General features: G+C 35.8%; 2 protein-coding genes across 10 annotated transcripts in view; one reads left to right on the top strand and one right to left on the bottom strand.

Moving 5' to 3' along the window:
- The first annotated feature begins 3 nt into the window (after positions 1–3).
- PRPF38A (pre-mRNA processing factor 38A) lies at positions 4–19,550 on the top strand. 3 transcript variants are annotated; one of them, XM_081307144.1, is made up of 10 exons: positions 4–275; positions 1,508–1,667; positions 2,938–3,059; positions 5,329–5,414; positions 8,980–9,090; positions 14,179–14,291; positions 14,937–14,963; positions 15,071–15,168; positions 15,797–15,845; positions 16,827–19,550. In XM_081307144.1, exons 1-10 carry the CDS (start codon positions 146–148, stop codon positions 16,867–16,869), a joined length of 939 nt encoding a protein of 312 aa, XP_081163270.1. In that variant the 5' UTR covers positions 4–145; the 3' UTR covers positions 16,870–19,550. The 3 variants fall into 3 exon arrangements, with proteins under 3 accessions (XP_081163270.1, XP_081163269.1, XP_081163268.1); XM_081307143.1 differs by having other exon boundaries at positions 15,059–15,168; XM_081307142.1 differs by having other exon boundaries at positions 15,041–15,168.
- A 580-nt stretch (positions 19,551–20,130) lies between these two features.
- The window catches only part of TUT4 (terminal uridylyl transferase 4), a 126,888-nt gene continuing 119,459 nt past the window's right edge, over positions 20,131–27,559 (bottom strand). For 4 of the 7 annotated variants that reach the window (XM_081307134.1, XM_081307135.1, XM_081307136.1 and 1 more), the window contains 2 exons: positions 24,479–24,637; positions 20,131–23,067 (listed from right to left, as the gene is read on the bottom strand). In XM_081307134.1, coding sequence (XP_081163260.1) covers positions 22,979–23,067; positions 24,479–24,637 — 248 coding nt within the window. In that variant the 3' untranslated portion in view covers positions 20,131–22,978. Of the gene's footprint in view, positions 23,157–24,478; positions 24,638–27,559 lie in introns of all 7 variants that reach the window. The other 3 variants (XM_081307138.1, XM_081307137.1, XM_081307139.1) reach the window with 1 other exon arrangement.

The following is a 27,559-nucleotide window of genomic DNA, read 5'->3' as shown; positions in this document are numbered from 1 at the left end:
ATCAAGCAGCCGTTTCCGGTTCCGAGATCGTCGCCTAAGCAGTTTAAAGAGATTTCCTTCACCTTTCTCCGTCCCTTTCAATTTTTTTAAACCGGATGTGACGCATTAAAGGACCCGACGGAAGTAGAACTAAACGCATTCTAAAATGGCGAACCGTACAGTAAAGGATGCGCATAGCATCCATGGAACCAACCCTCAATATTTAGTGGAGAAGATCATTCGGACACGAATCTATGAATCTAAGTACTGGAAAGAAGAGTGTTTTGGACTTACCGGTGAGCAAGAGCGCGCGGATCCCCTCTGGACTGTCTTGTGGCCCGTTTCTCCAGACTCGGTGCCAGTAGGACCAACTCTGGCGGTGGTACCAGAGAGGTGTATGTCAGTCATCCAGAAAAAGCGCCTGTTGTGTGTCTTGACTAGTCTTGAGCATTGAGGACACTAATGAATCTGATGGTATCTTATTATATTCTGAAAGGCGTCTTAGTTGAGACGTTCCATATTTGACGATAGCCTCCTGGGTTACAAATAGTTTTAAACTCAAGGAGCCCAGATATAATTCTTTGACATAACTCCCGTATATCTTAAACGAACATCCCCATGCCCAAAACCCATAGTCTTGACTGTCCTTAAATCTTCGTCAGTTCTAGTATTTCCATGTTCGCGTCCTCTTGAGAGAAGTCTTCTAGGTGGTCTTCAAATCTTTTTTTTTTTTTTTAATTCTGGCATTAAATCTTTGTACTGTGGCACTGGCTGTGGGCCTTGAGCAAGTAAGTCACTTAACCTTTCTTAGCCCTCATTTTTCTTACACGGAAATAGGGACAATGTTGGAACTTAATCGGTTTGTTGTAAAGATTAAATGAGCCAGGGGCAGTGGTACATACCTTGTAGTCCCATTGACTCAGGGGGCTGAAGCAGGAAGATGGCAAGTTAGAGGCCAGCCTGGGCAACTAATTTAGCTAGACCATGCCTCAAAATCAAAGGAAAAAAGGACTGGGATAGAGCACTTGCCTAGCATGTGTGAGGCCTTGATTTGGATCCCCAGTACTGCTCCCCCCCACACACACACAAAAAGATTAAATGAGGTAATATGAAGTGCTTAGCAGAGTACCTGGCTTGTAGTAACCTTCAGTTTGTATTAACTGTTGTGATTATTATTACTATTACTAATGTGCACTTGTTTTCTTAATATTGGATTCTTTTTTAATTTTCAATTTTATTTTTTAAATTTGTTTTATTTATTTATTTTAGTTTTTTTCATTTGTTGATGGACACAACGCCTTTATTTTTATGTGGTGTTTAGGACCAAACCCAGTACCTCACACTTGCTAGGCAAGCAATGGACCACTGAGCTACAACCCTAGACCCCTAATATCGAATTCTTGATGACTATGTAGAAGCTACAAACCTTGAACTATTTTCAACTCCAAGAAGAAAAACTTAAGGCCTAATATGTTGGGATGTCACTCTGATGGTTTTTCTTTCTTTCTTTCTTTCTTTCTTTTTTTAGCTGAACTTGTAGTAGATAAAGCCATGGAGTTACGGTTTGTGGGTGGTGTCTATGGTGGAAACATAAAACCAACTCCCTTTTTGTGTTTAACCTTGAAGATGCTTCAGATTCAACCTGAAAAGGATATCATTGTAGAATTTATAAAAAATGAAGACTTCAAGTAAGTGCAGTTTTGACTAACATAAAAGCTTCAATTTATATTCAAATTATATTCAATTTCAATTAAAAGGTTCAAAGTGAGGCTTTAGTTAAGTTGGGTGAACATGATGTTTTCCATTTGCATAGAGAGTTCCACTCTAGCTTTTTGCCCTGAATTTGTATTTTGCATGTTATATTAACCTTCTTTATTTTCTCAGTAAGCTCCCCATCACCCCTGCCAGTTTTGCACATTAACTGAATATTTCTTAAGCAGAACCAATTGCCTAATACATTGGGAGGTATAGATATTCAGGGGCAGAGAAAACAACATAGGGTGATAGTTAAGAGGTGTTGTATCTGGACTCCTATGCAGACTTTGTTACTCAGTAATTGTGATTTTGAAGACATTCCTTAATTTTCTAGGCTTTTTATAATCTGGAAAATGTGGTCAATAATACCTACTCATAGGGTTTATAGGAGAGTGATTTAAAGAAGATAGTACATGTATATCAACACAGTATCTGTTGCATGGTAAACAACTAAAAAAATGTGAACTGCTCTTTATTATTACCTATCATAAAGGAATTTACAAACAAATGTACAATTCTGCTTCTCATAAAGAAATAGATGGATTTCAAATGTCTGTTAGTTATTTAAGATGTGAGTAAGAAATTAGATATGTAGGTGATAGAGAAAAGGAAGAAATTTTACAAAACATTAACAACTAGAAAATAGCTAAATTTAGTTAGGCACTTGCTGTATGCTGTGTGCTGTGCTTAGCACTTTACTTGCATTTCTTATTTAACACACAAGTCAGTAAATTTGGTAGCATTGTCTCCATTTTATAAGGATTAAGAAAACAAATACCTTGCCCGTTGTCACAGAATTAGTAAATTATAAAATAAGAATTTCAACCCAGATGACTAACTTTTTTCCAGAATCCACTTTCCTGGCTATGTGTACTTACTCTGTTGTTAAATTCAGTATCTTCTTTGATTCTCAGAATAAACCTATGAAAGTAACTAGATTTTACCCTTGTTTCACAGATGATATATCTGAGAAAGTTGAACAACATGTACCAAGTTTCCACATCTAGTTAATTGATAGAAAGGAAACTTGAATTCATGTCTCCATGTTTTAGAAGTGTTTGCGCTATACTACCTAATAATAGCTTTTTGTCTGCCAAAGAGAAGAAAGGACACACTTATACAATGCTATCATGAGAAAAGCCAGTTGTAAAACTTAGAAACTTCTTAGGTTGGCCTGTTGCTTCACTGTTATGTCTCTGTCAGGTATGTCCGCATGTTGGGGGCACTTTACATGAGACTGACAGGTACTGCAATTGATTGCTACAAGTACTTGGAGCCTTTGTACAATGACTATCGAAAAATCAAGAGCCAGAACAGAAATGGGGGTAAGTATGATGCCAAATCTCTAGACTGTTATTTATTTTATTTATATATATATATATATATATATATATATATATATATATATATATATTTTAGGTGTAGATTGACACAATACCTTTATTTTGTTTATTTACTTTTATGTGGTGCTGGCATTCTCAAAGGAGCTTTTATTTCACCAGTATTTCTATTCTTACATTGTTACATATTCTGAGTACTCCTCTTCATTACATTGTTATCTTCTTCTATCAGGTCTTTCATCTCTCTCATGGGGACTATTCATTCTATTAGCTTCCAGTTGGCCTTTCAGTCTGTCCTTGTCTGCTTCCCTTTCTGTCTGCATCTTAAGCTAATCCCTGCTTTGCATCTTGTACTCCTTCCACATGTGCTCCATCTTACAAGATCTAGCTCCAGAATGGCTTTTCCATAAAAAAATTGCCCTAGCACTCCCAGATAAAGTACGTTTTCCTTATAGTACATCTTCTCTAGAACTGTACTTCGCATGTAGTATATAGACTAAGTGTATTCTTTTATTTTTTAATATTTTGTTTAGTTGTCAATAGACATTTATTTATTGTTTGTTGTTATAGAATTAGTAAATTATAAAATCAGAATTTCAACCCAGATGACTTTTTTCCAGAACCCACATTCCTGGCTATGTGTACTTATTTTGTTGTTAAATTCAGTATCTTCTATTCATATGTGGTGCTGAGAATCGAACCCAGGACCTCACATGTGCTAGGCAAGCTCTCTACCACTGAGCCACAACCCCAGCCCCAGTGTATTCTCACTTATATAAGAATCCTATTGGAAAACAATAAATATATACAAAGGGGCAACTCTATACCTTTTATAAAGAGATACTTTCTAAACTAAGGAAGGCTCTGGAGGGAAGCAAGCAAAACATTTTGTCACTAGTGTCATAACAAAAGATAGTAACATTTGCCTTTCTCTTCTACATGTATTAACAGTAGAAGTATAATTTGGTATAGGTTAAGTATCCCTTATCACAAACAACTCAAGACCAGAATGTTTGAGATTTCAGTTTTTCAGATTTTGGAACATTTGCATAAACTTTACCAATCGAACATTTCTAATCCAGAAATCTGAAAAGTTCTAAAATCTGAAACATTTACATATCATATTTTGGATTTTGGGATTAAGGATGCCCAGTTTATATTATACTTTAAACTTTTATTAACTTATTAGTTTATTCATTGGACAAGTACCAGTGACATGGCAGGTGCTGTATTGTATACTAGAGATAACATGGTGAACAAGATGGACATGGAATTGCCATTGTGGGGTTAATTTGCTTATATTTTGTTAAGACAGGATTTCTCAACCTGTGGATATTTTGGGCTAAATGATTCTTGCTATGGGGGTTGTCTTCTGCATTACAGTATCCCTGGCCACTTCCCACTAGATGAAAGGAGCACTCCCTGTATGTAGGGTGATGGGGTTGTGCAAAATTACCTGTGATTGAGAACTTTGGAACTGTACTATGGAAGATCTGAAAAGCTGTTACTTCATGTGGCAAATAAGATACATGTTCTATGTTTAGGAACATTGTGGGTTCATGAGAAATTAAATTTGAGTTGTATGATCTATTAAAATTAATATATTCAAGATCACACCTACATAATTCAAGACTTTTTGTTTCATCTTTCTTGCTAATTGTGACAACTTCATTTATCCCGTAAACCCTTACTTCCAAATAGGCTTGGCACATAGATAGCCTCATAAAATAAATATTATAATTCTTTTGGGGCTTTGTTTTTTCAATGTTGTTATCTATATTGGTCAGCTTTTTATCTCAGTGACCAAAATACTTGATTTAAACAAAAGAAGAAAGATTTATTTTGGATCACAATTTCAGAGATTTCAGTCCATGGTCAGTGTGCTCCATTGCTTTGGTCCTGAGGCAAGACAGAACAGAAGGTTATGACAGAGGAAAGCTGCTCAGCTCATGATAGCCAGAAAGCAGAGAAAGAGTCTGTAGACGAGAAATATCCTTCCAGGGCACTCCACTAAATGAGCTACTTCTTCCAACTAGGTTCTGTCTCCCAGTGAGTTCATTATCAGTGAATTAATCCACTGATGAGATCAGAGACTTCAATCACTTCCCAAAAGCCCCCACCTCTGAATGTTGCTGCATTGTGGACCAAGTCTTCAAAGCATGAATCTTTAGGAAACACTTCATATCCAAACCATAACATTATCTAAGTCTCTTTATTTCCAGTTTGCTTGAGCTAATGATTTTTTTTCTTTCAGAGTTTGAACTGATGCATGTTGATGAATTTATTGATGAATTGTTGCACAGTGAGAGAGTCTGTGATATCATTTTGCCCCGGCTACAGGTAAGAGACAGAAATCTGTTATCAGGGTCACCCTTCCCCTCTCAGATAGGCAGATAGACAGTCACACATACATATTAAAACACTGAAGCCCTGGGTTTGGGGGGTCCTCTTAATAAGATTTTATATCTATGAAAAAGAGGATAGGGAGTCAGAGGGAACAAAGTGTTTGAAAAAGGGTGGTGCGTTAAAAGTTAGCATAGGGAAGTGTCCTTCTTTAGAATGTCATATCAGGGATATTGTAGCCCAAGTAGTGATTTTTACACTTTGTGAGCAGCTTTTTTCAATTCATGTAAAAAGCCAGACTATAAAACAGATTAAAAGAGGGTTAGGGGATGGGAGTTGAGGCCTTAATTCCTTAAATTTCCCCCTTTCATCATCCTGCCACCTTGCTCTACTAATAGAAGATTATCCATGAACACCCTTCAGGATTGTGTTTTATGATTTTAAAACTACTTTCGCATATGATTTTAAAACTGCTTTTGCAAAATTCCGAGGGAAAATATGGTAGGTAACCTAAGGGAAAGAGAATGGGTAGAGAGATGACAGGAAGTTAGAAGATCTAACTTTAAGTTTCTTTGTTGTTTTACCTGATTACTTATAGCACCTGGTCCTAGTTTCTGTTTATAAAATGAAGAAAGTGGTCTTTAAACTTTGTTTTGCAGATATTGAAAAACCCCATATATTCTAACCCAGATAGTTCCTTTCTCCTCTAGGTTATAAATGGAGCTCGAGCAGGGAAACTTCCTTTGAAATAAGGCTTTTAAAGTGACTTGTTTGTAGTATAACTGACACACAATAAACTATATTTTAAATTATAAAATTTGATAAGTTTTAATACGTGTATACCCACATGAAACTGTTGCCACAATCAAGATAGTGAATCCCTTCCTTCCGCTCCTCTCACTTAGCCCTGTTGATGTGCTGTTGTAATAGATTACTTCATGTTTTGAAATATAAAATGTTTTTTCATTCAGCATAAATATCTTGAGATTCATCCATGTTATGCATGTGCATTGATTTGTTACATGTTATTGCTGAGTAGCACTCCATTTTGTATAGCCATTTACTTGTTCATGCATAATTAGGGAATACAAGGTCAATATACAAAAATCAATTGGAGGTCTATACACTGGTAATGAACAATTAGAATTTGAAATCTTATTAAAAAGACAACATTTACAGCAGCATAAAAATATAAAATAAGAATATTCTGTCAAAAGAGAAGCAAGACTTATACACTTTATACTACAAAATAGTTTAGCATTACTGAGAGCAATTAAACAAGACATAAATAAATGGAGAGATATACAGATGTTCCTCAACTTGTGATAGGGTTACTCCCAATAAACCTATTTTAAGTTGAAAATGTATTTATTACACCTAACCTACTAAATATTCTAGCTTAGCATAACCTATTAGAACAGTTACTTACATTAGCCTGGATTTGAGCAAAATCATCTAATACAAAGCCTACTTGTATAATGAGATAGCACATTATACTATAGACTACCGATTGTTTACCGATGTGATCACATGACTGGGAGCTTTTGCTTACTGCCACAGCTCAGAATCAAGAAGTATGTACACTAGTGTCAGTTGTTTAAAAGTGAAAATATTTATTACATGCATTGGAAAAAATTGTTTACAAATTGATGTTACCTGTTTATGTAGAGCTCTTTAGATGTAATAAAATAAAAGCCTTAAGTAAAAAAATGAAGGAGTATGTACTGCGATTCACTAGCTTGGTAATAGATGATAATTCAAAGTGCAGTGCCTACTGAGTGCATTTTACTTTCACACCATGATAAAGTAAGAAAAGTAGATTGGATACCATATGTATCACATTGATGTTATATCTTGTACAATAATTTAATATTGTCAGTTCTCCCAAATTTATTCAATGCAATCTCAATCAAAATCTTAGTAAACTTGTAGAACTTGACAAGCTAATTCAAAAATTTATATGAAGTACAAGGGACTTAGAATATCCAAAACAACTTTGAAAAAGAACTGAGGAGGGAAATTGAAATGTGACTTATAAATGTTAACATATTACCAAGAGGTGTGCTCTGGTATGTGCCTCTATGTGTCCTGATTAAAGTAACTCTTAAGCCTAACTTTTGTAGGGTAGGGGTATAGCTCAGCGGGTAGAGCACTTGCCTAGCATATGCCAGGTCCTGGGTTCAATGCCCAGTACCAAAAAAAAAAAAAAAAAAAAAAAAAAAAAAAAATTCCAGGACTATCTTTTGACCTGATTCTATTCTTCTCAAGCAAACTACAGCTTTTAACTTTTTTTTTTTTTTAATTTTTTTTTCCCCCTTGAGATGAGGGTCTCAAAGATGTTACCTAAGCTGGCCTTGAATTTGTAATTCTCCGTTTCAGCCTCATAATCAGCTGGGATTATAGGTGTGCATCCACAGTGACCCAGCTCCAGTTGAGTTTTTTGGTTTGTTTCATTTGTTTTTGTTTTGTTTTGATACTGGGGACTGAACCACTTAACCACTGAGCCATGTCCCTAGCCCCCTTTTATTTATTTTGAAACAGGGTCTCGCTAAATTACTTAGGGTCTGGCTAAGTTGCTTGATGCTGGCCTGGAACTTGCAATTCTTCTGCCTCAACCTCCAGAGTAACTGAGATTATAGGTGTGCACCATCATGCCCAGCTTCCTGATGAACTTTTGTTAGGTGCACCCTGACATTTGCAAGGAGTAGCTTTGAATTCTCATTCCACCAAACACAGACTATAAGAAGTGATATATTGATTTCATAGAATTTTGATAGAAGATGAGTGAGAGCTCATATAATACTACTTATTCTACAGCTACCCATCTAAATCATCCAACATTCTTTATTTCCTTTGAATAAGAAAATGGTAAGGGGTCTTATCACTCAGTCAGTCCTGACTTACTTTGCCTCTCAGGTTCTTAGTCACTGCTAAGCCATATCCCAAAAGAAAATGGAACCAGGAGATGAACTGTTTGCTTAGGCCCAATTCAAAATGCATGAAGAATCTCAACAGCTTCCTGGATCTTGGGTCTGATGAACATTTGGTGTTATTCTAAGGCTAGGCCTCTTCTTTTGGAAATAATACCCAACACAGTCTCAGCCATAAACTTATTGGCCCTTAGATTTTTTAAATTTAAGTTGTTGATGGACACAATACCTTTGTTTTATTTTTGTGCAGTGCTGAGGATTGACTTGGTGCCTCATGCATGCTAGGTAAGTGCTCTACCACTGAGTTACAATCCTAGACCCAGCCCTTGGATTTTATGTGTATATAAAGCTCACATATTTGGCTATACATATACTGATATTTTAGTGACATAACAGTATAAGGTAAAAGAAAACAGAACCAATAGAAAATGAATTTGTTCCCCTCAGTTTTGTATTTATGATTGTAAGGTAACTTAAAAAGAGTATATAGACTCTAGACGTATTAAACTCCTTAGGAAAATCTGAACTGTCTGAGGTACAGTTACCATACTTTTCTGACAATTCAAGAAATGCAGTGTTGGGGCCTCAGGACAGAGAAGATGGCAGTGATCCCTTTTTTATGTTCTCTGTAGAAACGCTATGTGCTAGAGGAAGCTGAGCAACTGGAACCTCGAGTTAGTGCTCTAGAAGAGGACATGGATGATGTGGAGTCCAGTGAGGAGGAGGAAGAAGAAGATGAGAAGGTAAGGCTTACAAGAATTTAAGAGTTGGGAAAGGGTGAAAATGAGCTTTTTGTGTTTTGTTTTCAGGCTTCAATTTTTAACAAAAAAAGAGGAAATGCCTCATTTTAAAAGTATAAATCCTTGATTCATAGCTCTGCTATTTATTATAGGTGTAACCTTAATGTTCTTTTTTAAAATTTGTTTTTGATGCTGGGGATTGAACCCTGGCCTTGCACAGAATAAGGACATAATCTTACCACTGAACTACGCTACCCACAGCCTCCTACTAGTGGTATAAGCATGTGTAAATTACATAACCTTAGTTTTCTTAAAAACTGAAAGTGAGAATAGAAATCCTTTTTTCTCAAAATTGTTATGAGTATTCAATGAGTAGATTATATATATAAAGCTCTTAGTATTGGCGTATGTTAATTGCCTGATAAATGTACTTATTAAAATAAAAACTTGGGAGAGTTGAACCTGTTCTAAGCAATAAGCCTAGTTTAGTGGAAAAGAGTGCCTATTGCAGTCATTCTTTCAATCATTTAAAATGCTGAAAAGCTGTTAAGAAGCAATCAGATAAATGATGATATCAATTCATAAAACTATTAGGCAGGATTTAATACTTTTTAAACTCCACAATTTATTTTTTATAGACCATGTTTGTTAGTGTCTATAGATGTTTATTCTTTCATCCCTTTTGCATCTCTGACACTTTTTATTTATCTTCTTCCTTCCTGTGTAATTCTTAAGAATTTCTATTCGTATGGGTATTTTCCTAGCAAATTCTGGTTACCTGTAAATGATTATTTCACTGTCATTCTTTAAAGATATTTTTTATTAGTACACAATCCTAGATTGACAGTTTTTTCCCCACAGCACTTTTAAAATACTGTTCAATCCTCTGGCAACCATTATCAACTATGAGTGGTCTGCTTTCATTCTAATTAGTTTTTTTTTTAAGAGTAATCTGATATTTTTCCTCCAGACAGCTTTAAGATCTTCTCTTTGTTATTTTGTAGTTTTATTATGATCTGACTCAAGTTTCTTTTTATTGATTACTTCATTTGGTGTTTGTTTTCATTTTGCTTTCCAGCTGTTTTTCATCAGCTCTAGGGTATTAAGGCCCTTGATCTTGTCTATTGTCTCTCCATTCTCTCTTTAAGGGGTTCCATTAGAAATATGTAAGTTCTTATTTGGTCCATCTTGTAACTGTTTCTATCTTATTTCAGTCATGTATTCTGCTTAATTTTTTCAGGTATTCTTCCCAGTTCACTTGTTTTTTCCTGTACATCTCTTGTTAGTTGTTCTGATTGTGCCTTTAATTACTTATACATAACTCATGTTTTCTACCTGATAATTCAGTGTCAGTCTTGGAGGTATCTACTTCTGTCTGTTGCTACTGCTGACTCTCGGTCATAACATCTCACCTTCTCATATGATTGCTGATGTTTGGTGCTTAAACTTGATTGATGAGGTTGCTCTGGCGATAAACTGAAGGTGGAAATTTTTCCTCCAAAAATGATTTGCAGTCATTTTTGCAAATGGATAGGCATATGTTCTAAGAACATCATTGTTCAATTTTATTATACAATCATCATCAGAGTATACTTACAGAAACTTAGATGGTATGGATCATTTGGCATAACTTTTTTTTTTTTTTTTTTTTTAACAGTTCTAGGGATTCCACTCACGGCCTTGTGCATGCTAAGCAAGTGTTCTAGTACTGAGCTATGTCTTGAGCCTAAAATTAAATTTAATTAATTAATTTTTTTTTTTTCAGTACTAGGATTGAACCCAGGGCCTCACATATTCTAGACAAGTGCTCTACCACCACTGAGCTAGGTATAAACTTAGAAAATAGGCAGTAATTTAATATGCTGTGGAGAGCAGAATAGAAATGTGAACCCTGTCTTGTAGGTTAACTCCTATAAAGACATGTAACCTCTCTACGATTGTCTGCAAATTTAATATGTTCCAGTAAAAATAGCAAGTTTATAAGTGTTTCTATAATAACATTAATTGTGTGTTCTAAACCTTACATGTAATGTGTGTAGAAAATAAGTGCATGCTAAAATTATTAGGGTTTATAGGAAAAAGATTGAGTGCACTATCTCAGGAGATAATACATACAGTCCAGGCTGACCACCTTGCTATGGCTAGAAGTTACTTCAATATTAAAAATACACAAAAAGCAGTAGAAAAAGTAGAAATGCTGGCTTATGTATTGAAACAGTCAGTGCAAATGGAAACATATCCCTCAGGCCCTAGGCTTCCTATAAAGAAGTGCAAAAGGCAGGGCATTCTTCCACAAATTAAAAGCATTACAGGGCTGAGGTGCTCTTCTGTGGGAAATGAATCAAAAGTAGACATTCTTTTTTCTTAATGGAAAATTTCAATGACATGCTAAAGTGGAGAAAATATACCTCAATATACTCATTACTCAGCTTTTAGCCATAATCAGTCATAACCAATTTTCTTTCCTGTGTTCCAACTCAGTTAACCCATACCAATTTTTTTGAAGTACATCACGAACATCATGAGTTCATACTATTTTAGAAAAAATAGAGGCCCCCATCTTAAGCAAAACCATGATACCATCCATCATCATTCCCTCCTGCAAATCAACAATATCATCAAGTATTGAAAGTTTGCATTTCCCCAGCTATCCTATATATATTTTTTATTTTTAGGTGGACACATATCTTTATTGTTTTTACGTGGTACTGAGAAATGAACCCAGTGCCTCAGGCATGCTAGGCGAGCGTGCGACCACTTGAACCACATCCCCAGCCCCTTAGGTCCTGTGGTTTTTGTTGTTTTTTATTTTCCTTTTTTTTTTTTTTTCCAGTTTTCGGTGGATACAACATCTTTATTTTATGTGGTGTTGAGGATCAAACCCAGCGTCTGACACATGCCAGGCGAGTGCGTTACCGCTTGAGCCACATCCCCAGCCCCATCCTGTGTTTTTTTAAAATGCTTTTTTTTTTGTTGTAATTGGACACAATACCTTTATTTTATTTACTTACTGAGGTGCTGAGGATCAAACCCAACACCTCGCACGTGCTAATGTAGTGTTCTACCACTGAGCCACGACCCCAGCCCTATCCTGTATTTTTTAATAGTTTAATTGAGTAAGTGTTCAGTGTCCATACATCATAGTTGGTTTTTTTTTTTTTAATTTTTTTTTTTAGTTGTTGATAGACCTTTTATTTATACACCATGTTGAGAATCAAGTCCTCTGCTTCACACATGCCAGGCAACTGTGCCACCGCTCAGTCCCAGCCCCATCCCCATCATAGTTGGTTTTTATGACTCTTAAAGTGTCTTTAAGTCTGTAAGTTCCATCTTTCACTGTTTTATCGTACATTTTTGTGATATTATTATCAGATCATTTATCCTACACAAATTTACAGTCTGTTTTTCTGATTTTTATCTGTGATGTTACTAACATTTTCCTGTGCCCTTTGTATCATTTCCATTAGTTATTAAATCTTGAGGCTTAATCAGATTTGAGGGGTTTTATCTCCTTTGAAGTGGAGCAGCACTTTTTCATAAGCATAAAGTCTGTCTTGTTTCATTTTTTTGTTTATTCTGAGAGAGGGTCTTGCTAAATTGCTACAGCTGGCCTCAAACATGCAGTCCGTCCTCCATCTTCAGCCTCCCAAGTCTCTGGAATTGTCTCACCTTTTTTGATGTTAGGATCAATGCCTAGATCCATTAGGTGTTGTAAAATGGTGATATATTCTAATTTTCCGTCCTCCATCTTCAGCCTCCCAAGTCTCTGGAATTGTCTCACCTTTTTTGATGTTAGGATCAATGCCTAGATCCATTAGGTGTTGTAAAATGGTGATATATTCTAATTTTCCATTTTTTCAGCATTTTAATCTGAAATCCTCCTGTAAAGAAAACACCCCCAAGTGAACATTTAGTTTTTCATAGACAAGGCAAGATTAACTTTTCCTTTACCAGTTTAAAATAATGAATTTGGTTCTCTAGTGCCTCCCTAGATGATGCTTTTTTGTCCTTGGTAATATTTTGAGCTCCTGGATTTAAGCAGATGTGGTATTTTCATTCATCACTATCTACATTAATGCTCAAATTTTCCCATCTTTGGTCCATAGAGGCTTCTTCAACTTAACTCCTGAGGTTTTTATTAATACTTTCACAGAAGTCTTTTTTGGGGGGGGTGGGGGTGATACTAGGGATTGAACCCAGGGATAGTCTACCACTGAACTACATCCCCAGCCCTTTTTCATTTTTTATTTGGAGACACAGTCTTGTTAATTTTCTGAGGCTGGCCTCAAACTTGTGATCATCCTGCCTCAGCATTCTGAGTTGCTGGGATTGTAGGCATGTACCACTGCACCCGGTTCACAGAAGTCTTTTATACATACCATCCTTGGTTTCTCACGTAACAAAATGTTCCAGTCACATTTTGTATACTATGCCCCAGACCTGGAATTAACCATTTCTCTCAGAAGTTCTTGGTTTTTTTTAATAGTAAATAGTATTCAGATACCGCAGTCTAGGCACTATAAGTGGTCATTGCTACCAGGTCAATTGTGTTGCTAGGCCTTTACATATGGCAGAACTAGAGGAATCTTTTTTTTTTTTTTTTTTTTTAGATTAAAATACTTTGTATTTAACATTGTTGGGGCTGGGGATGTGGCTCAAGTGGTAGCGCGCTCGCCTGGCATGCGTGCGGCCCGGGTTCGATCCTCAGCACCACATACAAACAAAGATGTTGTGTCTGCCAAAAACTAAAAAATAAATATTAAAAAAAAAAAAAACATTGTTGATCTTATATCTGTTTTCTTGTATGTTGAAAATCCAACTTGTTAAAAGAAATACTTATTTCTTATTATACTCACACAGTCCCAGAATAATAATACTAACACTAGGAATAATAATAGGATTATTGAAAACTGTTTTCTGGTAGTTCTTTTTTGTCTTTAGGATTTTCCCTGCAAGTAGTCAAATTATTGTGTTGTATAGTCACTTAGAGATAGACTTGGGACAGGATGGGAGCAGAGAATAATCAGTATTACTAAACAGCTGTCTGTAATAAGCCTGTGGCCATCACTTACCCATCTGTCTCATTTCCAGTTGGAAAGAGTACCATCACCTGACCACCGCCGCAGAAGCTACAGAGACTTGGACAAGCCCCGTCGCTCTCCAACGTTGCGCTATAGGAGGAGTAGGAGTCGGTCTCCCAGAAGGTAAGGCTCTAGTCCTTGACCTTTTCAAGGGAGATTTTGAGGATTATACCCTAGGAGTTTAGATTGTAGGAAAAGAAAAATGCTAGTTTATGGAGAAATGTTTGCCTGATGTCTTAATGATCTATTACTACAAAATGATCACTCACAAAACCTCACTCACAGATAAAAAATGTTTCTTTAGTTCACAAGTATTTCTCAGTGATGTAAGTGGGGCTCATATATGCAGTGTTTGGACTATAAGTTATGTTTCTCACTTGTTTTTTGATCAGTTGTTTACTGATACAGGATAGACCTTAGCAAGGATGGCTAGGGCAACTTCTCTGTGTCTCATCCTCCAGCAGGCTAAGTTAGCTATGTTCTCAGTGACAATTGGAAAATTTAACAGCAAACAAATTCATTCCTGCAGATATTCTTCCCGTATCTGCTTGTATCATATTTGCAAATATCCCATTGACAAAGCTAGAGTTAAGAGTGAGCAGGTGCTACAAGTTACATGACAAGACATGCATACAGAGAAAGGTAAAGAATATGAATTTGGGCCACTAGGTTCAATCCCTAGTACTTGCCAAAAAAAGAACTGGAGCTATTCTTGCACTCTGCCAACATCCAGTACACTAACCTAGGCTCTCTTCCTCCTCTTTGTAGGCGGAGTCGATCTCCCAAAAGACGAAGGTAGGCTTTCAATCAATTTTGATGAAGGAGAGGGTTTGGGGAGGGGTTGTTGGTGTTGTGTGTATATTGTCAAACAGATCTGGTGGGTTGACCAGTCTTTTCAACAGCCCCTCACCCCGCCGAGAAAGGCATCGGAGCAAGAGTCCAAGACGTCACCGGAGCAGGTCCCGCGATCGACGACACAGATCTCGCTCCAAGTCTCCAGGTAATAATTTGGGCCTTGGCGTTGCTTGTCTTAAACTATGCCTCTTTGATTTCTTTGTTATGTCTTTACAATATAGGTATGCCTCACTGTTGCTTAACAGAAAAATAAATGGATGTAGAATTTGAAAATTAGGGTTCACATCTTGAGTCTTTGCTAATATGATAATGGGCTTCAGATTTTTTTGTTTTGTGGCACTGGGGATTGAACCCAGGGGTTCTTTACCACAGAACTACATTCTTAGCCCTTTCTATTTTGAGACAAGGTCTCTTGTTAAGTTTCTGAAGGTGGCATGGAACCTGCCAAAGTTGGTCTCAAACTTGAGATCCTCCTGAGTCACTGGGGTTATAGGCATGCACCACTGTTCCTGGCCAATTTCTCATATAGTAGTGGTAGAAACCCGACATGGTGTTTGTGAAATTAGCCATAAAGCTCTGAAGGTATATGAAGTGGTTTCATTAGTACTAATACACACACACACACCAATTCAAAGAAGTATTATCAACAAGAGGGGTCCCTAGCATAAGCCAAAAGAGTGTTGAGCTAATGGGAAGAATTGGGGGAGATGAGGATACCAGTTTAAGAATAAAAGGATAGAATCTGACTTATCCAATGACCTTTTCTTCTCCAGGTCATCACCGAAGTCACAGACATAGGAGCCATTCAAAATCTCCTGAAAGGTATGGGTAGAAAGTCCCAATTACAAATGAGCTAGACCTAAAATTTCCTTGTTTTGATGAGGATGATAAGAATTTCTCATTTTAAGACAAAGTAGGCCTTTTGCCCTCAGAATTACTAGGATTATACCTCTTTTACAGTATGTGTTTTTCTTTGTAAGATTATGGCTCTGGATAACAAATGAGCTATGGTCTCAGTAGACCTAGGTTTTAAAGTACCAACTTTTTAAAAAAAAAATTATATATGACAGGGGAATGTATTACCACAATTCATATTACACATATAAAGCTCAATTTTTCACATCTCTGGTTGTATACAAAGTGTATTCACACCATTTGTGTCTTCATACACATACTTAGGGTAATGGTATCCATCTCATTCCACCATCTTTTTTTAACCCCCATGCCCTCTTGCTTTCCCTCTCACCCGATTTTGCCCTATCTAGAGTTCCATCTAATCTTCCCATACTCCCCCTCCCAACCCCACTATGAATCAGGCTCCTTATATCAGAGAAAGCATTTAGCATTTGGTTTTGGAGGATTGGCTAACTTCACTTAAAGCATTATATTCTCCAACTTCATCCATTTACATGCAAATGCCATGATTCTTTTATTGCTGAGTAATATATTCCATTGTGTATATATACCATATTTTCTTTATCCATTCATCTAGGTGGGTTCCACAGTTTAGCTACTGTGAATTGTACTAAAGCACCAACTTTCACTTTCATTTGTTCAGCTTTTATTAGAAACCTATGTACTTTTAACCTCTGAAAGAGTTCATTTCTTCAATGATAAAATTGGATAATAATGCGCAACTCTGCTCTGAGACATACAGGCAGACAGACACACACACACAATTTAACCCACACATTTAATGACTATTAGGTGTCATCTCCATCCTTATCATTGTCAACCATATCATGGACTTTCTCACAAATCCTTCGCTGCTTAATTAATAATTTATATATATTGCCATTTCAGGTCTAAGAAAAGCCACAAGAAGAGCCGGAGAGGAAATGAGTAGTGAACTCAGCTTTTGATTATGAGGGTATCTACTCATGTGGAAGAATAAGATCTGTTTTCCAGGCAGCTTTAAGAGCAATTTAGTTTTTTCTTATCAAGTTTTTCTACTTTTTTTTTTTTTTTGGTATGAAAAAGGTGCTGAGTTTTGCCTCCTTTTTTGAACTCTAATCAATATCTTTGAGGGATGATGTTTCTTCATGTCAGTTTTTGACCCAACTAATAACTATAACTGTATTCAAACTTATGAAGCTAGGAAAGGATCTGGGTTTGGGAATATGAATGAGAAAAGATCTGGCCACCTGATGAACGACCCTTTTCTTTTTTGTTATTAAACCCGACATAGACATTTGCCCTTTTTTTGTTGTTGTTGTTTAGTTTTTGGTTTGCTTGGTGGTTAGAACTGCTTTGAGAGTCCTGGGATATATACCTTTCCTTCTTTAATAAAGGAAAAATGATTGAAGGGCAGGGAATGAGGATAAATCAGTAAAAATATAGTAACTTTTTTCCCAGCAGTAGAAAGTGGTAGTAAACCTGAAAATTGACTGGTGAGCCGCACTTTTGCAGCATTAGAATGCATTCAGACATAATACTTTATCTGGATCATTCAAGCCAGTTTCATCAAACAGTTCAACAGTAGCATTTGACACCCTTTATACAGCACATTCCTGTATAGTACCACTTTGTTGTTCCCCATAAGCTTTGAATTCCAGGTTCAGATCCTTAGCCTTTATTCTGCAAGTACTATTCAGTAGCAGTAGGTCTAAAGAACTGGAAAAGATTTGATGGAGAGCAAAGTAGTAACAATCATGGTTTTGACCCAAGTTGCTCAACAGTCGTACAATTAAAAAGTCAAGGGGCTAGGGTTGTGGCTCAATGGTAATGTGCTTGCCTGGCATGTGTGAGGCATTGGGCTCGATTCTCAGCACCACATACAAATAAAATAAAAATAAAAACTAAAAAGTATTTTTAAAAGAAAGTACAGTAGGAAGACAGCTTTTTAGAAGGGTAGAGAATGAGGATAAATCAAGGTGATAATGAAAATGACGCATTCAATTTAACAAGTTTAATTTGAGGCAGTTATGGTGTGCAGTGTAACTACATAAATTCCGGACGGTTTAAAAATAGGGATACAGTTCAGCATAGTGATCTAGTCTACAACTGATGTTTATGTAATTGCAGAAGACGTAGATGAGATTGATTGCCCAGGGTGTGCATCTGTAGGTAAATGATGAACAAACAACAGCACCATAGGCAACACCAACATTATTGACAAAGAATTACAAGTCACCTATATAAAACAAGTGAATTATTCACAAAGAAGAATTAGAAGAGAGTAGGTCAAAAAAGCTAAGCGTCTAAGGACACAGAAACAAAGTAAGGACTTTTAAATGTCCCCACTGGCCCTGATGGTCAACAGAGTATTAGAATCTCTGCTACAGAAGTTTAGAGGTTGGGGTTATAGCTCAATGGCAGAGTACTTGCCCCTCATGTGTGAGACACTGGATTTGATCCTCAGCACCATATAAAAATGTATGTGCATCTACAACTAAAAAACAAAAGTTCTTTTTACCTGTACTGGTCCTTCTTTAATAAAGGAAAAATGATTAAATGACTTCCTACAGTTCTAGTACCAGGAGGAATTTTGAAGACCAGCTTGCCTTATAGGATCCAGCTTCCTGGAAAGTCATCTAGTCATAGGATAAACATTTCTGTTGCTCACTATTGAACTGAAGGACTTATACAGCAATATTAAAGCATCTTTTGATCTACTTGAGCTTTCATATTCTTAAACGATTCCTTTCATGACAACACCTGAATGAAAGTTGTCCCCGAGAGAGCTGTTATGCCTTGTGATACAACTACAAGCACCTCTACTTGAGGCTATTACAGACTCCTAGCAGTTATTTCTGTACTAAGGTAACGTAGGTGAAAAGGAAAGGCCCATGGACCAACCGAGTCATTATGAGTATATTATTAAATAAAAATTTAATACTAGCCATGAAGGTTGAGGCCAGGAGTATCATCCCTGGTCAACTTAGACCCTGTCCCAATATAATTTTTTAAGAAGGCTAATATACACACCCACATATTTTACTGGGGACACTCGTGTTTTTATACTAAAGTAAAACCCTCATACAAATTTTTAATAACAGAAACAAAAACCTCCCCAAATGTAAATGTTAAACGCACAGTTATTTAAATATATGATGACTTTGGACCAAAATTGGGGCAGCATGACAACTTTATAGCACAGAGCAAGGCATCCCTATTCTTTAATAAGAAAAAAAGAGATGTGAGCTGGATATGTTGAACATATCTTTCAAGATCATTTTGATAAATCAGAATTGTAGTGTTAAAATTTTTTTGCTACAATCTATATTAAATGTATTTCACAACTTACTTTTTGTACATATATATACTCTGTACTGAAACAAATTTTAGGAAAGAATTCTTACTCCTTATGCAAAATGCATGTTCAGCATCACTTTCTACAATTTGAAATAGTGTCTTAAATGCTACTGGGCACAAGGACTTCTTAATGCTAAGAAATGAAGTGAGATGGGTTCCCAGGGACAAAGGAAATAATGGCTGGTGAGAAGGTTCCAATTTAACAACCCAACTTCAAGCCCATTCTACTAATCTTTCCTGTTATTCAATAAATATGCATTGATCAAGAAAGAATGATCACAGATGGCTGTCACTCCCTCAGGAAGTTAAAAGTAAAATTTCCACACACAATGTATACACTGAAATCATAGTAACTCTGGAGGCTGAGGCAAGAGGATCCCAAGTTCGAGGCCAGACTGAGCAACTTGGAGAAACACTGTCTCTAAAAAATAAAGAAGACTGGGGGAGTGGGGGGATTGTGGCTCAGTGTTAAGAGTACATCTGGGTTCAATTCCCTAGTACAAAAAAAAGTATATAGGCTCAAAAAAAAAAATTAAAACAAATGGAAAATAAGATGGGTGGGTCTTAAAAACGTTAAAATTTTATAAATAGAAATGAAAGTCTCATTACACACCACAAGATACAGTTAGATGCACTGGTGCATGCCTTTGATCTGAACTACTCTGTAGGCTGAAGCAAGAGAATCACTTGAAGCCAGCCTGGGCAACAGCAAGAGCCTGTCTCTAAAAAATAAAACAAGGCATAGAGAAAACAAACAAAGGAAATAAAAACTGGAAAAGAAAGCTATCAAAATAATACCAAAAATATACAAAAGGAACCCTAGCATTCTCAAATATCCTAATGAATTAAAGGAACCCTAGCATTCTCAAATATCCTAATGAATTAAAAAGACAAGAAATTATGTTAGGATCTAAGCTGAGGGGATCAAATAACAGGGATGATGCAAGATGGTCTGAACTCATGTAACAAACTTATGGAATGCAGTAAAGCAGAAGGCTCCAAAGTTAGAAAAATTTTGTGTCAAGAATTTCATACTTTGCCAAAATTTCCTTAAACTATAAAGTCAATATGCTGGGTGTTGTGGAATATGCTTGTAATCCCAGGCTAAGGTAGGATTACAAATTTGAGGCAAACCTCAGCAAATTAGACCCTGTTTCCGAAAACAAAACAAATTTTTTTACTTTTTTTTTTTTTTTAAAGTAAAAGAGGACTAGAGATATAGCTCAGTGGTAAAGCACCCTTAGGTTCCATCCCCAGTACCCACCCTCAAAAAAATTTATAAAGGGAATAAATATTCTCAAGTATGTAATAAAAGTAAACAGTGGTGAACTCTGGGAGAAAAAAAAAAAAAGCCTGGTAATAAAATTTAACCAAATAAGAAGAGAAGGCTATAAAAGGAGTAGTAATAAACATTTTAGAAACTTTTAAACAAAAGAAATGATTATAAGGTTCAAATTAATATGAACATGGTCCTATGTAGAAATAATAAACAGAAGTAAAGAAACTCAAGTTTGTTGGTTTCATCTATCATATAGGACTGGTGGTGCACACCTGTAACCCAGTAGCTGAGGTAGGAGGATCTCAAGTTCAAAGCCAGCCTCAACAATAGCAAGGCACTAAGCAATTCAGTGAGACCCTGTCTCTAAATAAAATGCAAAATAGGGCTGGGATGTGGCTCAGTGGTTGAGTGCCCCTGAGTTCAATCCCTGGTACCCTCAACTCCCAAAAAGAAAAACACCAGCCTCTTCACTGTTTTCCATAATTGTCCTTAATTTTAAGAGGAATCTTTTAGAATTAAACTCTTATGGGGAGGAGGGGTTTAGCTGAACATTTCTTCAGTTTCATATTTGTTTTCATTCTATTGAATTCAGGTGAAATTAATTTGCTATGTTTGTTAAATATGATATATGAGCCTACTTTTATAAAATTGTACATATCTCTGAGATGGCTAGAATGGATGAAGCTTACAAGGTACTAATACTTATTTCTGTTTGATGGACTTTTGAGTGATTTGTATACTTTGTACTTTTATATAAGGCTATTTTTCCTCAATAAACACATTAAATTTTTTTTACAAGGAAAAAATAACAGCAATTTAAAGGTTTTTTTATAACATAACTAATACATTTATACTTTGTTGGTTGCTACTGCAAATTGGTAACCACTCTTTTGCGAGGGCAGTTGGACAATATGTAGCAGAATACTTTAGAACTTTCATCCTTTTACTCAATAATCCCATTTTTAGGAATTTAACCTAACAATAAATGTACATGTAAATAACTTTATCCTATCATTGTTTTACATACATTTTATATATACGAGAAAAGCTAGAAACAGCAAAAAATGTATCTGAAGAAGACTGGACAAATAAATTATACATTGTATCATGTATTTTTGAATAATCATAATAGCAAGGGAAAATTTAACCTTCATGTCAAACAATATAAAATATTTCACAACAACATGAACTCAATAGTTGTGTGTGTGTTCTCTCTGGATAACTTAGCTCAGTTGCTCTTCTATGAATTTGAATTCATAATCAACTTTGCAAACTTATAAAACTGAGTTACTGTTGGATAAATAATAAACTAGAATTGTCTGTTTTTCAACTTGGACATTTTGCCAGTTATTGTACACTGGCAGTTACTGAAAGAGGAAAAGCAAGATACTGAAAATTAGTACTATAATTCTGTAAGTAAAACCAAGGTTATTAATTACCAGGTTATCAATTAATAACTTTTGCCTTATAGTATACTGCCTTCAGGAAGGAAAGCTAAACTGGGGGGCATTCTGTGTTACAGATTTTGTTGGTTTTTTTTCAACGAAAATTTCAGATATATACAAAAGTACGGAGAACATTAAAATGAATACCCATGTACACTTCATCACCTGTTCTCCAAGACTGGAGGAAGATGAAATATTTGAACATTAATTTTCAAGGAAACCTTGATACTTTAAAGTCACATTTTCAGTGATGAAATAGAGAAGGTACCTGTAGCCATCATCTTCATAGGGTTATGAAAAATCCAAAAGAATAAGGGATTTTTCATGAAAAGATCCTAAGATGTGTATGTCTGATTTAGAATACTCACTAAAAGTAAAACAGACCTTTGAATTCCTGTTATAGATCCATCATCTTACCCAGATGAATTAACCAAATTTGACTCTTATAAAAAAATTTATTAACTTAAAATAGAACTGCAAATACAGACAAAAGCAACTTTCTGAATATATTCAATATACAAGTATGTAAAAGAAAAAGATTTTGAATCTTCATGTTGTATTTTATTTTATTTTTTTTACCTTTTAAAAAGTTTTTGGCACTACAAGGTTCTGTAAAGAATAGAAGTGACAAATTTAAAACACATGAAATCCTTTCCTAATTCTTAAGAACAATATATATATAAAGTCTGAAGCAACCAAAGTATGAATACAGCTAATAGAAAATAAAGAATGTAATTTTTAAATTCTCTCTTTATACAATTCATCAAGGTTAAACAAAACATAAAATTCCCTTAAAAATAGGGTAATAAAATAGATGAAATTTGTATCACTCAATTTAGTGATACTAGTAAAAACTATAGTTCATATTTATATACAAATAATACAGTGTTTAAAAACAGTCTTAGAATTTAAATAAGCTATCTAAACGTGTTAAAATTTTAAATCAGGACCTGATTTGTTTTGCTTTCCATTAAATGTCACTTTTTCTGCTGAATGTAACTGACATTGAGGTACGGATACCCTTGAGACAGCAGGATTGGCTGGTTGCTGTGCATCGGTAGACCAGCTGAAAGAAAATGGACTCGCATTACTCCGACACGTTTCCTCTTGGTGGGTGGGGACAACGCTCTCTACACCGACGGGTGGCACATCTGTCTGTTGGATACAACACAGACAGGAAACTGAAAGGCTTGTGCCTATGCATCTGACAACCCCTTAGAATTAACTTATAGGTAATTCTCGTTTTTCCTATTTATATAATAGCAGATGAAGCATGACAAAATATTTGGAGAGGAAATAATAAAGAAAAGGAAGAGGGAAATATAGGTATATGCAAGGAGATGAGATAAAAAGAAATGAAAGAGAAGAATCAATGAGGAGAAACATACCACAGAAGAATTTCAGACTCTTCTTTGCTGGAAAGGCTTGTATAAATGGTAATAACAACTTCCCTCAACCCTACTTATCTACTCAAGATAAGAACTCAGTCAATATTCTTCTGCCATCCTATAATACTGAAGTGCCTCAGCAATATATGAATAATTTAGGAAGGCTTAAATGTATTAAGCTAAGGTTTATACCAGAAGCCTCCCTGTCAAAACAGATATTTTTGAGGCAAGTGGATTACATGAAATGCTCCTAGTTCCTGGAATTTTCAATTTATAATATTCATTACCCAGGTAAAGCCACCATAGGCACTATTATACCACCAGCAGATTATAAATTCCTAATGTCATTCAGGTTCTATTTTTACTTAACAAAGTTATGTCTCTATATGAAAAACTTTGAATAGATTCCTACAGCTACTAAACCATGTCTAACCTCTTTCATAATATGGTCTTAGTTTGCCCTCTCTAGACTTTCATTTTACACAAATTTACCATATGCCCCCATCCCCTGGTTTTGTTATTTTCTCTTCGTTGTGACAGACAAAACTCAGTGACTTTGGACATATTACCCTCTTAGCTAAGAACAATCTTCCTTCCCTCTAATCTTAAGAGTTAAAGGGAAAAAAAATGTATGTGTATGTTTCTATATATTTTTAAAATTTGTGTAAATGAAAGGCTATTTGATTCTCAGCACCACTAAAAATAAATAAAGGTATTAAAAGCATCAACTTTTAAAAAAAATTGTCAAAGATTAAATCAATTTCAAGACTTACTTCAAATGTCAAAATCTTGTGTGATGTAATCTCTGATCAACAAATCCCACTCTTTCCTAGGGCAATGTTAACTCATTACTCTAAACTACTTTTCTATTTTTATGTTTGCCTCTTCTAATAAAATGTGAATTAAGCATGGGGGTTTGTTTTACTCCTGCTTGAGCAACAAATACCTTGCAGACTCTAACATGATATGCTTTCTCATAAATGTTTATAGAATGCATAAATTTTCGCTCCCAAATCCTAGCTTTCACTGAGGCCTGTTCCAGGAAAAAAACCACCCAAGCTTATTATTCTAATCTGTAAGCAATGGTACCTTGAGTATAGAAAGGTTTGTTGGGCTGAAATCTTGCATTTCCCTGATGCATGAAGTTTTGATGCAAACCGTAAGGCCACGAAGCTGGGACGAGGGGGAAATGGGGACGTGGTGCATGTTCCCAAGGAATTGGAGGATTTAGCCCACGAAATCCAGGCTCTGCATTTCAACAAGAAAAGAAAAACATGTTATAAAACATTATTTCGTTCATTCAAGCATTCCTCCATTCCACAAAGATTCAGTTGCCACTGGCTATGAACTAAGCTAAATCCAGGTACCAAAAAGATTTTTAAAGAATCAATCATAATTATTTGCTCAAATATAAGACAGACATACAAGAAGAAATATTCAATGATATATAATAATTGCTATACCAGATAGGCAAAAGGTGTTCTATGTGTAACATTTTATCCCAATGTTGAGGATGGAACCCAGGGCCTCTTGCATACTAGGCATGCTCTACCTCTGAGCTACATCCCCAGCCTGCAAAAAGTGTTCTGAAGAGGAGATTAACCCAGCCTTTAAAGGTTAAAGGAAGTTTTCTAAAAATGATTGACAATGCATAGTTTTAAAAGAACAAAGAACAAATCAGGCAAAAAGGAACAGGGGAGGGTGTTTCAGAGAGAATGAATAGCATATAAATAAAAAAGCTTGAAAGTAGGAAAGCATAGCAAATTCGAGAACTATAAAACAGACATTATGGAAATAGTCATAGAAGGAAGTTGTAAGAGAAAAAGCTGGACAGGTAGATGAGGACAGAAATCTCAAAAAAACCTAATATTTCACACTAAGGAACTTACATTTTATCTTTAAAAAAATGCCAATTATCCCAGAATCAAGTATATAGTGACCCTGGAAGAAAGTCCTATTAGAAGTTTGAAGCACTATAATGTAATGGTTGAGAACCTGGGATCAGAATGGTTAGAACTTGGGACCAAACCGGTCTAAATTCAAATCACAGTTCTGAAAAGTACAAAGGTCCCATTTTGAACCTCAGATTGTTATGAAGGCTAAATGAAGTAAAAATACAGTGGTGGCACTTAGGTAAAAACTAAAAAAGTATGAGTCATTGTCATTCTATGGCTAACCACCCACCAAAATCTATTTTTCTTTTCTTTTCTCTCTCCATTTTTTCCCCTATCCTCAGTACTGGGGGTTGGACTAAGAGGCACTCTATCACTTAGCTACATCCCCTGACTTTTTAATTTTATTTATGAGACAGGGTCTCACTAAATTGCTCAGGCTGGCCTCAAACTTGCAATCTTCCTGTCTCAGCCTCCCAAGTTGCTAGCATTACAGGTGTGAGCCACCATAGCCAATGCTCTATTTCCCTTTAAGCTGCATCTTTAGGTACTTTTTTTTTTTTTCAAAGTACATTACCCACTTAATCTTCTGGGTCATTTCTGGTAGATTTTCTTATTCAGGGTCAATGTGCTAGGTAACAAATGAAAGACACCATCGTTATTCACTAACCTTCCTAGCAGGAACTCAAAAATTAGGAAGTGTGGAATGTGGAAGAGTATGGAACAGAAAAATAAACCCATATAGTTGCATTCTTAAAGCTTACTCTTCCTGGGAGATAACCAGAAAGACAAAGTTGCTGGTTCACTGTTAAGTTCATAAAGCCACATTACAACTAAGGGTTAACTGAAAGTTTCGGGTGTACATAATAAATATGACTGGGTATATAATAAGTTATATTTGAGGAATAGTATTTTAGCATAAAAAGATATATTCCAATATCACCATGTCCAATTTTCACAGCCAAATGTTTTCATAAATATGATAATCTCACTAAAGTTATTTCAAAAATGGGAAAAGTCACATAATCTACACTAATAAAACCATATTATCATTTTAATATATTCTCACCCAGTCCTTACATTTTAACAGTGGTAATTTCAGCTTTAATATTAATTATGAGTTGTGTACCAATACAAAAAATAATATTTATTAAGTTTATTATATCATAATAATATATAACATGAACAATGTGTCTACCATATGTCAGGTACTAAACTGGCTACCATAGATAGAATGACAAACAAGAAACAAATCTTAGCCTCTAGAAGTTCACTCTAATGGGTTATGTAGACAACTAACAGGCAATTTTTAACACAATAAGACAAGTGTTATGATATGGATATTAAGGAAACAAGGGAGAGAAAGGGTACCTGATACAATTGGAGGACAAGATCACCAAGAGTTAAAGCCCCCCCCCCCCCCGCTTTTTTTGGTGTGTGGTACTGGAGACTGAACTCAGGGGTGCTCTACCATTGGGTTGCTTTTTGTTTTGTTATTTAGTGGGTATTTGTGTGTGTGTGTGGTACTGGGGATCAAATTCAGTGCCTCACTCATGTTAGGCAAGCACTCTACACTGACCCAAAACACAGTCCAGGTTACTATTTATTTATTTGTCTGGGTTTGGGGTTTGTTTGTTTTTTTTTTTTTCTTCTTCTTCTTTTTTCTTCTACTAAGGTGCTTAACCACTGAGCCACACCCTCAGACAAGGTCTTGCTAAGTTGTTTAGAGCCTAAGTTGCTGGCTTTGAACTTGTGATCCTCCTGCCTTAGCCTCCTGAGCTGCTGGGATTACAAGCATATGCCATGATGTCTGGCTTTTTAAATTTTGAGACAGGGTTTCACTAAGTTTTCGCGGCTGGCTTTGAGCTACAATCCTGCTTCAGTCTCCCAAGTTGCTGGGAATACAGGTATGTACCACCATGCCTGGCTAGAGTTAAAGCCTTCTTAAAGAAAATGCTGTAAATTTAAAAATGGAGGTTAAGTGAGTTACCCAGGTTTGGGGCAAGACAGAAGAAGGTGTGAGAGTGGAAGCAGAGGACATTCCAGGCAGAGGGAACCATTTCAAACAACAGCCAGGGGTGAGACAGTATGGCTGATAAATTTGTTAAATGTTTTGTTAATTAGTTCTGTTAATTAATTATAAATGAAACAGAGGTCAACTATTGGCAGATGGAGGGAAGAACCTGAAATCATAAAAACTGAACTAATATATCAAAGAGCAAAACACTGGGCATGTCTTCATGGACACACAACTTAGTAACTATCCTGGTTCATGTCA

Source organism: Spermophilus citellus (genome assembly GCF_964194105.1).
Source record: "Spermophilus citellus genome assembly, chromosome: 9".
NCBI classification, from domain to species: Eukaryota; Metazoa; Chordata; class Mammalia; order Rodentia; family Sciuridae; genus Spermophilus; species Spermophilus citellus.
Note: the sequence above shows the minus strand (reverse complement) of the source record. Positions and strands in the feature narration are given on the sequence as shown.